The sequence below is a fragment of the Musa acuminata genome, chromosome BXJ1-1 (genome assembly GCF_036884655.1).
Source record: "Musa acuminata AAA Group cultivar baxijiao chromosome BXJ1-1, Cavendish_Baxijiao_AAA, whole genome shotgun sequence".
In the NCBI taxonomy this organism is placed as follows: Eukaryota; Viridiplantae; Streptophyta; class Magnoliopsida; order Zingiberales; family Musaceae; genus Musa; species Musa acuminata.
In genome coordinates this window covers 25,469,245-25,485,000 of record NC_088327.1, presented here as the reverse complement: position 1 = coordinate 25,485,000, position 15,756 = coordinate 25,469,245, and the positions used below count along the sequence as shown (strand labels likewise).

Below are 15,756 nucleotides of genomic sequence, written 5' to 3'. Positions count from 1 at the left end.
GAGACTTCTTGGTGCACTATTTGGGCCTCTTATTTGGGCCTTACATGGGCTTAGCTGGCCCCTAATTGGGTTGGCCCAAATCCAAACTCAATTATGTGCTAACTACGAAATGTTAGACATAATCTGAGCTAAACTAGTTCATATGTCTACTCTTCCGGCGATCTTCCGGTGAACTTCCGACGATCTCTCGACAATGTTCCGGCGGACTCCCGATAAGCTCCTGGACTTCATGATGATCTTTTTGCCGAGTTCTGACAAGCTTCTCTGGCAAGCTCCGAGACTTCTCGGTTGGTTCCGCTAGAACTTCTAATGAACGTCTGGACTTCCGACGAACTCTCGTACTCCCAACGAAGTCACGTCCTTGACTCTAGGACTTCATTTTGCTTCATGCCTTGCTATCATAATTAATCCTGCACATGTAAAAACATACTTCGATCTAGACAATTAATACTAAGCATTAATCATGTTGTCCAACATGTCATTGGTCCCTTAATGCTTCATCCGATTCTTCGGCGCATCGTCCTCTCTTGCGGCCTATTGCCCAATCGACCAATTGACTCCGTAACTCTGATATCCTTGGTGCAATATCCATTCTTCTTGGCCCGATGCCCGAATTCATGGCTCGAAGCCTTCTGTCGGTACGTCGACCGATTCACTGGCTCAACGTCCAATCTTCTGACATGTTTTCCTCCGGCACTACATGATTCTTCCTACTTTAATTGTCTCATCCTGATCTAAGCATCTTGCATCACTCAAAACACAGATTAAAATATAAACATATATCAATTGGTTTCATCATCAAATTCCGAGATTCAATAATCTCCCGTTTTTTAATGATGACAACCAATCGATGATGGAGTTAACCAAATTCCCAGAGTTTAAACAAACTCCCCCTATCAATATGTCATATTGATAGAAACTCTTAGATTCAAAAATCCAAGCAACATGTCATGATCAAATCATGCCTGACATCAACATACTTCTCTTGCTTTGTCATCAACAAAAAAGAGAAGTTTCACTTTCTAGTTGTTTGACATAAAAGTTTCAAATCGTTGCATAATAAATCTTCAAGTTCTAATATCATACAATTTTGCTATCATCATGAATATGCAAGGTAGTAAGATACCAATTTCTACAACATACAAGTTAGCAAATTTTACAACATTTTAGAACATGCGAGCTAGCAGTTTTGAGATGTTAAAGAAAGCAATACTTGCTTCTTGAAATATACAAGTTGCAAGCTTGCAATTTTTTGCTTCCTTTGCAATATTTGAGCTAATAATTTTGCTTCCGTTGCAAAGTGCAGGTTAGCATGTTTTGCATCTTAAGATAGGCAAGATAGCAGCACTTTTGGTATGCAAATTTATAATATATAAGCTATCAAATTTTACACATAAAAAAGTTAGTAAAATTTTACATCTTTTGAGATGTGCAAGATGGACTATTTTGCCTCTTTTTGAAATGTGCAACTTGGCAAACATTGCTTCCCTTGAGATTTGCAAGATAGCACTTCTTGCTTCCTTTTTGAGATTAGCAAGCTAGCAAGTTTGCCTCTTTTCGAATTGTGCAAGCTAGCAAATTTGCTTTCTAGCAAGTTTTGATCCCCCTTTGTCATTGTCAAAAAGAAGGGAAGACCCTTTACATCAATTTTCAAATTATGACAAAGGTAAGGTAACAAAGATGAAAAATCAAGTCATGAATATCAAAACAAGTTTTCATCATGAATATTTCATCATTGCATGCATCAAAATAATATCATGAGTGTTTCATGCATTTATATCATCACATGAAGAATATCAAAAAGAACTTGGTGATGAGATATACTTCATAAATTCAAATAATTTTACATAATAAAATTCAAGTCATAAACCTTAAGAGATGTCATGAGAGAATACATAAACGATCTTGATTCATATATAATATCTCTTAATTCATTATGAATCATAAAAATTATAATTCCAAAAAATCAAGAGAAACCATGATTCATTTTAACAAATCTCCTCTTAAATAAATAACGTAAAGAATTCTTAGGAGATCATGAAAAATCTTGATTCATATAAAAGATTTCATGAGAGATTATGATTTCGATAAAACTCATTCAAATTCATCAAATTATTGTCATAGTCCAAGAGATTCACAAAAGCATAGTATACATGGATTCATTAATCTTTTATCAAAAAATCAATAAGATAGAGATATTTCATCTTAAGTTATTAGTTTCATACAAGTATGAATTTATCTTTTTATTGCAAATAAAAACATGCATCAACTTTTAGGATCAAAAAATGAATTTCATTATAAAAACTATCAAGACCAATAAATCACAAAAATCATCATGTATAACTTTAAAATCTCATGCATAAAGTCATCAATCATGGTATCAAAACATTTAATATTTTCATTACATCATTATGCATTACTTCAAATCAAACATGATTTCATTTAATCAAAATCGAGAAATAATAATGGAAATCAACATGATACACATTATTACTTCTTAAAAAAACATTCATAGGATCATCATTAGATTTAAATCTAACATTTTATTCCATTAACATAAAACATACAATTTTTATTATCATTTTTAAAATTAATAGCATGATCATAATTTTTGTATTTTCATTTTTAAACATATAATTTTTAATAAAAATTAATTCTAAACTAAATTAAAAAAAATGCATCATGAAGAGCATCATGTAATTTCGAAGTAAATTAATGGGGTTTCGATTACCTCATCGTCGAAAGTCGTTAAGGCGTAGTTAGCCACCTCGCCTTTCTTGATTTTCTCCTCATCTTCGGAGGAGCTTGATTCATCCCAATTTTTATTCTTCTTCTTGCATTCAAAGCTAGTAGTTACATTTTTTTTGTTCTTTAATTTTTGTTTTATGAACTTTTTAAATTTCTTAGTGAGTTCAAGTTCACCATCACTTGAGCTTATGCTCGAGTGGTCTTCAAATGTTCTAAGTTTGAAATCCTTCTTGTTTTTTGAAAGGTAGTTCTCGAGTTCTTCACGTGCATTGCACATCATTTCATAGGTCATCAAAGATCCTATTAGTTCTTCGATCAAAAAAGTATTTAAATTTTTTGATTCTTGAATAGCTATTACTTTTGAATCCCAAGTTTTAGAAAGTGAGCGCAAAATCTTGTTAATGAGTTCAAAATTCGAAAAGCTTTTATCAAGTGCTTTTAGACTATTGATGATATCCGTAAAATGGGTGTACATGTCTCCAATAGTCTCTCTTGGTTCCATACAAAACATCTCAAATTCGTGCATCAAAAAATTTATTTTAGAATCTTTTACACTACTTGTGCCTTCATGTGTGATTTCGAGAATATGCCAAATATCAAAGGCTATTTTGCATAAAGAAATCCGATTAAACTCTGTTTTATCTAAGGCGCAAAATAGAGCATTCATAGCTCTAGCATTTAAAGAAAACGTCTTCTTCTTAAAATCATTCCAATGGTTCATTGGAAGAGAAGACTTTTGAAAACCAAATTTGACTATATGTCATAAATCGAGATTCAATGGAAGCAAGAAAACTCTCATTCGAGTTTTCTAATAAGTGTAATCCATCCCATGAAAAAGAGAGGACAAATGAGAGAGTGACTCTCTTGAAAGCCGAAAAGAGCCATTTCTCTTAGGTGTTAAACTAACTAAGAAATTACGAGGCTTTGATACCAATTGTTAGGATCAAGGTTGGCAAAAAGAGGGGGGGTTGAATTAGTGCAGCGGATAAAAATTATGTCTTCAAAAACTTCATTGCGATAAAATTGTTTCCAATGAAAAACTGATTTCGGAAACTTAACTTGAAAGCATATGTAAATGTATTGAAGACAGTAAGCTATTAAAGAGGTTTGCTGTAAAGATAAATGGCAGGAAGTAAATGCGAACTAGAGAACACAGCAGTTTTAGAGTGGTTCGGTCAACGTGACCTACATCCACTTTCGGCTTCCTCCTCCGACGAGGTCACCGTCATCCACTAGAGGCCTTCCTTCAATAGGTGAAGGCTAATCACCTTTTATACTCCTCTTCTCCTTTTTTCGGGTTTAGGAGATAACCCTTACAAGCACTCACTCTCCTCTCTAAACAGAAATCTAAGTTTAAGCTAGAGGAGGGAATACACTTATGATCGCAGTTGCGTTTTCCCTCTTTTAATCTCTCTGTGCTTGTGTGCTTTAACTAGGGATGAGAGGGATATTTATAGGCTTCAAGTTGATTCAAACTTGAAGCCTAAAACTTTCCCATCCCGGGTTCTCCAAGCACGGGTGGTACCACTACCCAGTGTTAGCCTGACTGACACTGCCCTGGGTGGTACCACCGCCCAGGTTTGGCGGTACCACTGCTTGGGGGGCAGTGCTGGGCGGTACCACTGCCTAACACATTCTCGAAGATTGTGCCACGACGGTGAGACTTCTTGGGGCACTGTTTGGGCCACTTATTGGGCCCAATACAATTCTTACATGAGTCTAGTTGGCCCCTAATTGGGTTGGCCCAAATCCAAACCCAATTATGTGATAACTACGAAATCTAAGACATAATCTGAGTTAAACAAATCCATAAGTCTATTCTTCCGGCGATCTTCCGGTGAACTTCCGACGATCTCTCGACAATGTTACGTCAGACTCCTAGCAAGCTCCTGGACTTCACGATGATCTTCTTGGCGAGTTTCAATGAGCTTCTCTGGCAAGCTCCGAGACTTCTCGGCTGGTTCCGCCGGAACTTTTGACGAACGTCCGGACTTCCGACGAACTCTCGAACCCCTAACGAAGTCGCATCCTTGACTACGGGACTTAATTTTGCTTCATGCCTTACTATTATAGTTAATCCTGCACATGTTAAAATATACTTCGATCTAGACAATTAATACTAAGCATTAATCATGTTATCCTGCATGTCATTGGTCTCTCGACGCTTTTTAATGATGACAACCAATTGATGACGGAGTTTAAACAAACTCCCGAAGTTTAAACAAACTCTCCCTATCAATATGCCATATTGATAGAGACTCTTGGATTCAAAATTTCAAGTAATATGTTATCATAAAGTTATGCATAACATCATACTTCTCCCCCTTTATCATCAACAAAAAGGAGAATTGCAACTTTCAAGATGTTTGAAATATAAGTTCAAATCATTGCATAATAAACATAATTTCTAGTTTTATTATAATGCAAGCTAGCAAAAATTTGTATCATTTCAGGTTTGTAAATTTTGCTATATGTGCAAGTTTAGCATGCTTGGCTTCTTGAGATAGGTAAGATAGCACTATTGCTTCTCTTGAGATTGCAAGCTAGCAAGTCTTGGTGACGTTCAAGATAGCAAGTTCTATATCATGTTAGAATATGGAAGCTAGCAAATTTATATCATTTTATAGTATGCAAGCTATCAAATTTTATACATATAAAAGTTAGCAAAATTTTACATCTTTTGATATGTTCAAGATAGACTATTTGTCCTCTTCTTGAAATGTGTAACTTAGCAAACATTGCTTCTTTTGAGATTTGCAAGATAGCACTTCTTGCTTATCTTTTGAGATTAGCAAGCTAGCAAGTTTGCCTCTTTTCATGATGTGTACCCTAGAAATTCTTTCTCCCCCTTTGTCATTGGCAAAAAGAGGGGAATAACAAAACAATGGTGCAATTCATCAATTTTCAAATTATGACAAAAATAGAGTGTCATTCTTATTTTAATATGTCATAATTGAGATAAACCTTGAATTTAAATTGAATTCAAGTCAACACAATTTTAATCATGATTCACATCATATGCAATACATCATATACATCATTTTAATAAAATCATAACTATTGCATGTATCATTTCAAATTATAAATATTTCATATCATGATGGTACCAATTTTATCAAATTATATCCTACCATGAATGATCAAAACTTCTCCCCATTTTATCATTGTAAACAAAAAAGAAGAAGGGAAGAACATAATGGTATAAAATATTTCAATCATTTCAAGGCATATAAGCCATAAATACAAAGAAATCATGTCATGAAAGATAAGACCATATATCATTTTTGACAAATTTCTTCTTTTGTAAATAGAAAGCATGATAGGAAAAGAAGACTCAAGTTATAATTCTAAGAATTCATAAGAAAAATCATGTTTCATTTGACAAAACGATTGTCGATTCATGCATTTGAATAAATATTTTTAAATCATCACTTCAACTCATTCAATTTGTCAAATCAACAAAGTCTCTTTCAAGAGATTCAAAATGAAATGAAGAGATTTATCGACCTCTTGAAATGCTAGTGATTTCATTTCTTCCCTTTGTCATTGTAAATAAGAAAGAAGAAGAGGGGAATAAAATAAAGGTGTAAATATTCAAGTCATTACATGGAAAATATCAAAAAAAATTTGGTGATAAGATATATTTCATGAATACAAGAAATTTTACATAATAAAACTCCAGTCATAAACATCGATAAATGATTCGATTGGATATATCATCTTATTATTAAAATGAATCATACAAAAAGAAATCCAAAATCATCATGTAAAATCATCAAAATCTTTTTCATAGCAAAGCTTCCTCTCATCGAGATAGAGGCAGGCAAAAGAGGGATTTTCGTCGTTTGTGGATCACTCGGATAAATGCAGTAACTCGTGATAATAAGGTATTGTATAGTTATAGTAGATTAATACACAATCTGTACAAGAAGCAATTGCTTCTTAATCGTAAAATACCTGAACAAATAGCTATATCAAATAAGAATTGTCTTTACATGATTTCCAACAAGATCATCAAATAATGTAGATTCTAAAGTAATATACAGTACAGGAATGATTGAAACAGAATTCCCCGGAGAAGGAACTCCGGGAAAATAGAATAAAAAGAAATTAAGATAGTAATAGGAATGAACGAATATGTTTCAATAAAAAAAATTTTCTCCATTTTTTGTTTCTTATAACACAGGAAACCGCTCTAGATTCTAGGCCTTTTCGAACAAAACATCAATCTGAGCTTGAGTTACAATTGGAGTTTTGAGTCAATTGAAGAGTATGTCTATTTATTTTTGGTTCTAGGACCAGTAGTTCTGGGGATCGACTCGGCTCTCTCAAATTGTTTCTCATTATTAAGAAAAGGTAACAAAGATAAAATACGGGCTTGCTTTATAGCAATAGTAATTAATCGTTGTTGTTTCAAAGTCAATCTATTCACCCGCCTAGATAATATTTTTCCTTGTTCACTAATAAATCGACTAATTAAACTCATGTTTCTATAATCGATTCGATCCCCCGATCCAATTGGGGGCAAACGCCTACGAAAAGATCGCTTGGATTTACGAAAAGATTGCTTGGATTTATCCATGGTTTATTCCTTATTTCTAAAATTCTATTTCTTTATTCACTTCAGTTCAGATCCGACCAAAATAGGCTTTGATTTGTATACATTATGTATATTATATATGTTATACATTATGTATATTATACATTATGTATATTATATATGTTAAATATATGTTAAGTTCTTCTAAATATATGTTAAGTTCTTCCTCTTCCTTGGCGAGAGCGCACACGCGTTCTGTTCGATCTATTTCTTTATTTCTCCATGAATCGTATGCTTGTTACAATAGCGACAAAATTTTCTCAATTCTAATCGACCAGGCGTATTGTGTCGATTCTTTTGAGTAATATATCTAGAAATACCTGGCGATTCTTTATTGACATCATTTCGGGCACAACTGGTACATTCCAAAATAACTATGACTCTGACATCTTTACCCTTGGCCATGAACCTCCTTTGAATTTTGGATCGGCTTAACTCTTCTATTTTCGATTCTTGCTGAAGAAGAAGAAAAGAACAAAAAAAATCGATAGAAGTTACTAACTAGAAATGGAATTTCTAAGTATTTCGTTGCAATTATCATTTCATTATATAATGATAATTAATATTATATTAATGGAGTAACAATTTTACTAGAATAATAAAGTAATAATTTAATGGAAGAATAATTAAATAATACAATTTCTTTCTAACTCTCAATTGTTCCTATCCTAAATCTCAATATTTTATTAATATTTATTTTGTTTATTATTTAAGTTAAATATCTTCTTTCTATGCTATGATTTCGTGGAACTCGCCGTAGACTGGATCCACATTTTTATTTCTGTTCTCCAAAATTCGATCTTCGATCTACCACATTTTTGCTGAGGTTCAATACACTTTTTTCTTTTCCTTCCTATCCTAAAGAACTGAAAAAATAGGGGCGAAATTCGAAATTTTAGTCACGTGGAATTGTATCTCTAATTTTCTTCATTTCTTCGCATATCAATCAATAACTAGAATTAAAAAAAGGGGAATGACAAGGCATCCGGAAATAACCGATTAATTTCTATCAATAGGCCTGCTAAAGACCCAAACCATAGAGTACTTAGCACAGGTGCCACGGAGAGATATGTTTTTATATCTCGCATTGAAAATCCTCCTTCTATTATGGATTGTAATACATATATGGTCAGATGCTGTAGTTCAAGATCATTTGTATTTTTTTACACGGAATTCCTAACTAAACAGGATTCCTAACTAAAATAGATATGTACAATGAAGCAATAGATTTTTTTCTTTTTTTGTAAAAGAAAAAAAATCTAATCCCTTGTTCCTGAGCATTACTGATAAATATTAACTTTTTTATACGTTAGGTTTCAGATGTATATAATTCTTTTATTATATGAAACCAAAAAGAAGAAATGACAAGAAAATTGTATATAGATGGAGGAGAAAATGACGATATGGAAAACAAGACAGGGATTTTGTACAATGAAACTGTACAACAATTTTGAAAAGGGATGTAGCGCAGCTTGGTAGCGCGTTTGTTTTGGGTACAAAATGTCACGGGTTCAAATCCTGTCATCCCTACCTATTACTTCTCCCATGGGCAGTAACGAGGGATTCATTGAGATCGATTAAAATTGGACATAATCTTCCGGTCTTGCATACATATTCTTTACAGTACAGTCGTATCTCCTGTCATAAGGATAAGAAAGCGCTCTTAGTTCAGTTCGGTAGAACGCGGGTCTCCAAAACCCGATGTCGTAGGTTCAAATCCTACAGAGCGTGATTCGGTTTATTTGATGTCGAATCACAATAAAATAATTAATAATTTAACAAAACAAAAAGTTGAATTGTAACTTGAATTTGACCTCCTTCCTGCAGGAGGTCAATCAAAAAAAGAAAGAAATATTACTCAATCAAAGGTCCAACTGATCACCACGTCTATATTGTAAATATGCGGTTACGAATAATCCTCCTAAAGTAATAGGAATTAGACCTAAGACGATTCCAAACAGAAAAACTTCAATCATTTCGGTTTGTTTAAGGGGATAAAAAGAAAGGTAAGATCTATCCCTAAATATTAATCTGAATTATCCGTGAATCTCAATGACCAAGAATTGACAATTGATGTGAGAAAGAACCATAGAATACCCGGAATCTCAGAGAAATATTCGTTTTTATCAATTTTTCATTCAATTCATTTCAAATAAGTCGTATCTTATTCAAACCAATGAATAGAGCTGAGGTTATAGTTAAAGCAGCCAGTAGAAAACCGAAATAACTAGTTATAGTAAGCATGAAAGAGCTAAATTAGATATGTTCTTTTGCTACATATGTTGATAAAACACTTACCTAAGTTTCAATTTTTACAAAATACGACGGCAAGAAAAAATCAATTGACAGAATTAGTTTAGTTCCAATTGAAAATTCTGGATTCATCAGTCATTATAGATAAGACTAACTAAGAGTGACATAGGTAGAAAAATTCGATTCATCTGCTGTGACATTGACCGATCCTATGATTCGGAATCAACAGATTCATTGTGGAATTTGTGAGTTGAATAAAGTATTTGTGAGTTGAATAAAGTAATAGTAAAAGTAAGTAAAATATAAAGTATAAGTAAAAGTAATAGTAATTAAGAACTGTGCCGTGTAACTTCATTCAAAATTTAAATTACTTATGGACTTATACTTAAATATTAAATAAAATATTAAATAAAATATAAGTAATTTAAGTAATTTTGGAATAAAAGAATTGGATTTGAAAATTCCATTTTAATCATTTCCTTTCTATTTCAATAGGATCTAATCCTTTTTGGAACGAACGGCCTGATACTATTTACCTTTTATTTATTTTAACTCATTGGACTCAGTACAGTAATAGGTTGCTTAATTGCCCATAACATAATATTTCGAATGAAAAGAAAAAGGTGTCCCACGATCTATCGAAAAAAATAAAACCTTTACTCTATTTTTCATTTTTATATTTTTATTCTTTTTTTTCAGGTCCAACTCGATTCAAAGACGAACAACTTCCATTATCCTTTTAGATTCTATATTCTGTCTTTCCATATCATGGAGTTCCATACTTCTAGTTTGGTCAAGAAAGAACCTTTGTTTTGGATCTAATACAATAACGGTTGCATCACGAATATGGATTGTTCCAACTGGGTTCTGTTTCTTTCATGTTCTGTTTCTTTCACTAATATAGTATATACTATTGTATTTTGTATTACAGTATATTTATTGTATTATACGACCAACCAATTACTTGAAATAAAAAGATTTGAACAAAAAAACTTTTAACCAAAAAATGGGTTTATTATAGATTTCGCATACATATAATTGAATTGTGTGAATATTATAATATGCTTCATAAATTATTAGAAACCATCGATTCACGCTTTTCCAAGATCTTTACTTTCTATTATGAATCCAATAATGGAAATCTTATAAGGAATTTGAGTAATTTTCTATTGATCTATTGAATAACATAGAGTTATGCATAGACAAGGAACAAAAAAAGAAGAAAAGAATTATGTAGCATTTCGGTACCGATCGAGACTGCGTTGCTGTGCCAGAGGAAGGATAGCTATACTGATTCGGTATACTTGAAATAAACCTTTGGTACAAAATTGACGATCTCACAAAGATGCAATATCAGTAGTTTTCCATTTACTGATCCCATCTTTCAAGGAATCGATTCCCTTTTTTTAATGTACAAAAATTTGTGGAGCTCAGAATGTCTGGAAGCACGGGAGAACGTTCTTTTGCTGATATTATTACCAGTATTCGATACTGGGTCATTCATAGCATTACTATACCTTCCCTATTCATTGCGGGTTGGTTATTCGTCAGTACGGGTTTAGCTTACGACGTGTTTGGAAGTCCTCGGCCAAACGAGTATTTCACAGAGAGCCGACAAGGTATTCCATTGATAACCGGCCGTTTTGATTCTTTGGAACAACTTGATGAATTTAGTAAATCCTTTTAGGAGGCCCCCAATGACCATAGATCGAACCTATCCAATTTTTACAGTGCGATGGTTGGCTGTTCACGGACTAGCTGTACCTACCGTTTCTTTTTTGGGGTCAATATCAGCAATGCAGTTCATCCAACGATAAACCTAATTTGAATTATAGAGCTATGACACAATCAAACCCGAATGAACAAAATGTTGAATTGAATCGTACCAGTCTATACTGGGGTTTATTACTCATTTTTGTACTTGCTGTTTTATTTTCCAATTATTTCTTCAATTGAAAGAAAGAAAGAGAATAGTAGGAATTCTCTTATCCCATTCGGAAAGATACCATCCTCATAATTATCCATGACTGTTTTTGTCTCTAGCACGACCATTTGAGAAAATGTGGAGGAAAGTAGGGGAAATGGCCGATACTACTGGAAGGATTCCTCTTTGGCTGGTTGGTACTGTAACTGGTATTCCTGTGATCGGTTTAATAGGTGTTTTCTTTTACGGTTCATATTCTGGGTTGGGTTCATCTCTCTAGTAATCGGATAAACCGGATTGTAGACATGAAAGAGTAAGAAAAGAACTCAACGGGACCTTACCCTCCTTTGTCTAATTAGAGCGATAAGGTCCCGTTGAGTTCTTTTCTTACTCTTATAGGAAGATTATGATCTATTCCATAACATACAAATTGGCCAGTCAACATAATCAAAATATTATATTCGTAGAAATGAAATGACAAAACGGATCCTTTGCTCTGATGTTTCAAACCACTCTATTCTTTTGTTTCTTAATAATGTTTTTGAAGAATTGAATCTATTGATTGATTCATAGTCTCTGTTCTTCCTTTCCTCCATAATATTAACTCTTATGAAGAAACAAGAAAAGAGTAATCAATGGATTTTCTGAATAATACAATATTATATAGATTTCTACGCATGAGACATCCTGCAAATAATTTCTATACTAAACTACTAATAGAACTTACTCTATAAAACTCTATAATATAATTATAATATAATTTGTTTGAATAATTTCTCTTGAATAATTTCTCTAAGTTAAAAGTTTAAGTTAATTGAAGAAGTTCTATTTGCTCAATCAATTATTCCCCTAATCCTTTCTCTCTTTTTGTTTGTCCACAACTTCCTATGAATCTAACCAAAAGAGTTCTGGTGGACCCGGAAAAGAAGGAATGGTAATCTTTGACGAACTGGAGAAAAAATCATTATTATTTCGATATAAGACGACACAAGAAAAAGGATTTTCCGCCCTTTTCTTGTGTCGAATAGAAGACTCGTAAGACTAGTAATCCTTCCTAAAAGGATTTCTTTCTTTCATTTTTCCCATCCTTGCACTGTATTCTCTTTCTTTGTATGTCTATTGTCTATTACTAAGAATAGGATACAAGTAATGAATTCCAGACATCCCGCAAAACGAAAAAAAAGTATAAACAAAGCAACCAAAAAGGTTTACAGATTTTTTGATCATACATAATTGTATGGATCAAAAAAAATTCGGCGCTTTTTACCAACTTGATGTTAAGGAATCTCTGCACCTAGAAATTCATTTCGTACAATTGAACCTTTTCAAACTGTTTCTTTTTAAGAACCAAAAAAACTTGTGCCAAAATAACAGATGCCAAGAAGAACAAAAGACCTTGGACCCGTAATGGGTCTTGAAGCACTATTTCTGCATCTCCCTGACCAAAGCCTCCCACATTGGGATTGCTTGTTAATGGTTGATCAAGCTTGATGGATTCACCCTCTAAAACAAGAAGTTCTGGTCCTGGAGGTATAATATCAACCACTTGATGTCCATCCGATGCATCAACTATGGTTATTTCATATCCCCCTTTTTCTTTACGTACTATTCTGCTTACTATACCTGCTGATGTAGCATTATAGACTGTATTGTTACTTTTGCTACCATCAGGATAAATCTGACCCCTTCCTCTGTTCCCACCTACGTATATGGGATATTTTAAGAAGTGAACGTCTTTATTCGTAGCAGGGTCGGGGGAAAGAATGGGAAAGACGATTTCACTATATTTCTGACCGGGAACAGGACCTATCACAATAATATTTCTTTTGTTGGGACGATAACTCTGAAAAGACAGATTTCCTATCTTTTCTTTCAACTCAGGAGAAATACGATCAAGGGGGGCTAATTCGAATCCGTCGGGTAAAATGAGAACAGCCCCCACATTCAAAGTCCCCTTTTTACCATTAGCAAGAACTTGTTTCAGTTGCTTATCATAAGGGATTCGAACAACTGCTTCAAATACAGTATCAGGAAGCACAGCTTGCGGAACTTCAATATCCACGGGTTTATTAGCTAAATGGCAATTGGCACATACAATTCGTCCCGTTGCTTCTCGCGGGTTTTCATAACCCTGCTGCGCAAAAATGGGATATGCATTTGAAATAGATGCCCGAGTTATTACATATATCATGATCGATACAGAAATGGATCGAGTCATCTCTTCCTTTACCCAAGAAAAAGTATTTTTATTTTGCATGTCCAATCATTGATCCCCGAATTTCTACAATAAATTAGATAGGTAGCTAGTATAGTTCCCTATACACGAGTCTGTCATTGTACTGGAATAATTGTACTGGAATATAGGACGAATACCTTGAACAGATAAAAGTATAAAGAATTAAGTCAAATTGAAAATACTTTCTTTATACACGAAGAAAGATTCTGATTTGATTGATATAATAAGATCAAATGAGTTCTTTATTCATTCATTGAATGATAAATTACTACAAGCGAAGGAGATACACGATTTAAAAAAAGGAAGATCCAATATTTCACAATTGTATCTAGAATAACTGGAAAAGTGGAAACAAGACCAGATATAATTTGATCGTTATGATCCAATCCAAAATCGTTGTAGACCGAACCAATCATTAGTTCCCAACCATGGGTCGAGTGAAATCCGATCCATAAATCAGTAACTAAAAGAATAGAAAAAGCTTTTATTGTGTCACTTAAGTTATAGAGGAATTCCTGAACCCAAGAATTAAGAATGACGAGTTCTTCATTACTCATAATAAAATAACCACTTAGAATAGCGAAACAGATTATATTTGTCGAGAAATGCAAAATGATATGGAGATCATATTCATTGTGTGCTTTGACTAATTGTATTGTTTCCTTGTGTATTTCTATATGAAGTTTTTGTATATGCGTTTCCGGGTACTCCTTTATCATTTCGTCCAATAGGAATAGTTCTTCTAATTCTATGAATCTTTCCAGAACGTTTTTCTCTTGAATATGATTCAAAAAATTTTCGGATTGCCTGGTATTCCACCAATTAGTAACCCAAGGTTCCAGACATTTATTAAATGAGAAAGAGACCCACCAGGGCAAAAATACTATAGATGCGAGATATGGGAGGGAGGCCGATGCTTTCTTTTTTTTCATTTTTTTTTTTCTGTGAATTGAATTGTTAATGAACCTGCTTCATTCGTTGACTCTATCTGATCTGATATTTCTTTGAAGCACGAGTTGTATAACAAGGTATTGACCTATGGGTCTATTCCTTTCCTATTATTGTGTAATAATTTTATTTTTTTTTTGATTTAGAAGGAATATAGACATAGAATAAGAGTTCTTTTCGGATGAAAATGAGAAAAAAAGAAATAAATATTATTCCAGATATCTCAATTGGGCAAATTTGAACCAATTTTATTTTCATTTGTTCCTTTCGATGAATACTCGAAAACCCACTTGAAGTAACGAATCGAGTTTCGAGACGAAAAAACTCCCCCTGGATCAATTAATTCTTTCGAAATGTTTCACCGTCTAACCAGAAAAGGGTATCAATTCCAAATCTTGGGCCTAAAAAGATGAATTCTGTATTACGAAATACATGTTCGGATAGGTTTGATGAATTTATATCTATACTTATTAGATTAGATTCGTTAGTTAGATTAGACCTTTTTCTAGTATAAAAGAATGAAGAAACTTCAGTTGTATTAAAAGAGGAATTAGCAAGTTCCTTCCCCCATCTTGAGAAAATATTTATTCTTCATTTTATTCTTCACTTCAGTTCGTTTCAAAATACTTCAATTGGTACGCGCAAGAAATAGGCCAATTCGGCAGCTTTTTGTTCAATTTCTCGTGGAGTAAAATTCTCATCAGTACGAGTCAAGGGAATGGCTCCTTGGCCTCTGATTTCCATATAAAGGACACGACGAGTATAAAGACCCTCTTTAACCTCTATTCTGATTGATTGGATATCTCTCATAAAGAAGCGAAGGAAGATGCGACGATTTATTCCAGGAAATCCCCAGCGAAAAATACACACTATTCCTTCTTTTCTATCGAATCGGTCATAACCGCTACCTACATTCCACGAAATTGTGCACCACAAATACGAGCTAATGAATAGACCCGCGATCCCGTAGAAAGGCATCACGATCCCTTGTGGAAAAAAAATGATTTGCTGAGATGTAAATACGGGTATCAAATTCCTACCAAGATA

At 33.5% G+C, this 15,756-nt stretch overlaps 1 protein-coding gene and 2 non-coding genes across 3 annotated transcripts; 2 read left to right on the top strand and 1 right to left on the bottom strand.

Moving 5' to 3' along the window:
* The first annotated feature begins 8,804 nt into the window (after positions 1 to 8,804).
* On the top strand, positions 8,805 to 8,878 carry TRNAP-UGG (transfer RNA proline (anticodon UGG)). The gene has a single exon. It is a non-coding gene; the product is annotated as a tRNA-Pro (tRNA).
* Positions 8,879 to 9,005: 127 nt separating this feature from the next.
* TRNAW-CCA (transfer RNA tryptophan (anticodon CCA)) lies at positions 9,006 to 9,079 on the top strand. Its single transcript has one exon. It is a non-coding gene; the product is annotated as a tRNA-Trp (tRNA).
* Positions 9,080 to 10,033: 954 nt separating this feature from the next.
* Positions 10,034 to 14,314, bottom strand: LOC135677395 (cytochrome f-like). Its single transcript, XM_065189687.1, has one exon. It carries the CDS (start codon positions 13,780 to 13,782, stop codon positions 12,820 to 12,822), a length of 963 nt encoding a protein of 320 aa, XP_065045759.1. The 5' UTR covers positions 13,783 to 14,314; the 3' UTR covers positions 10,034 to 12,819.
* Positions 14,315 to 15,756: the final 1,442 nt, after the last annotated feature.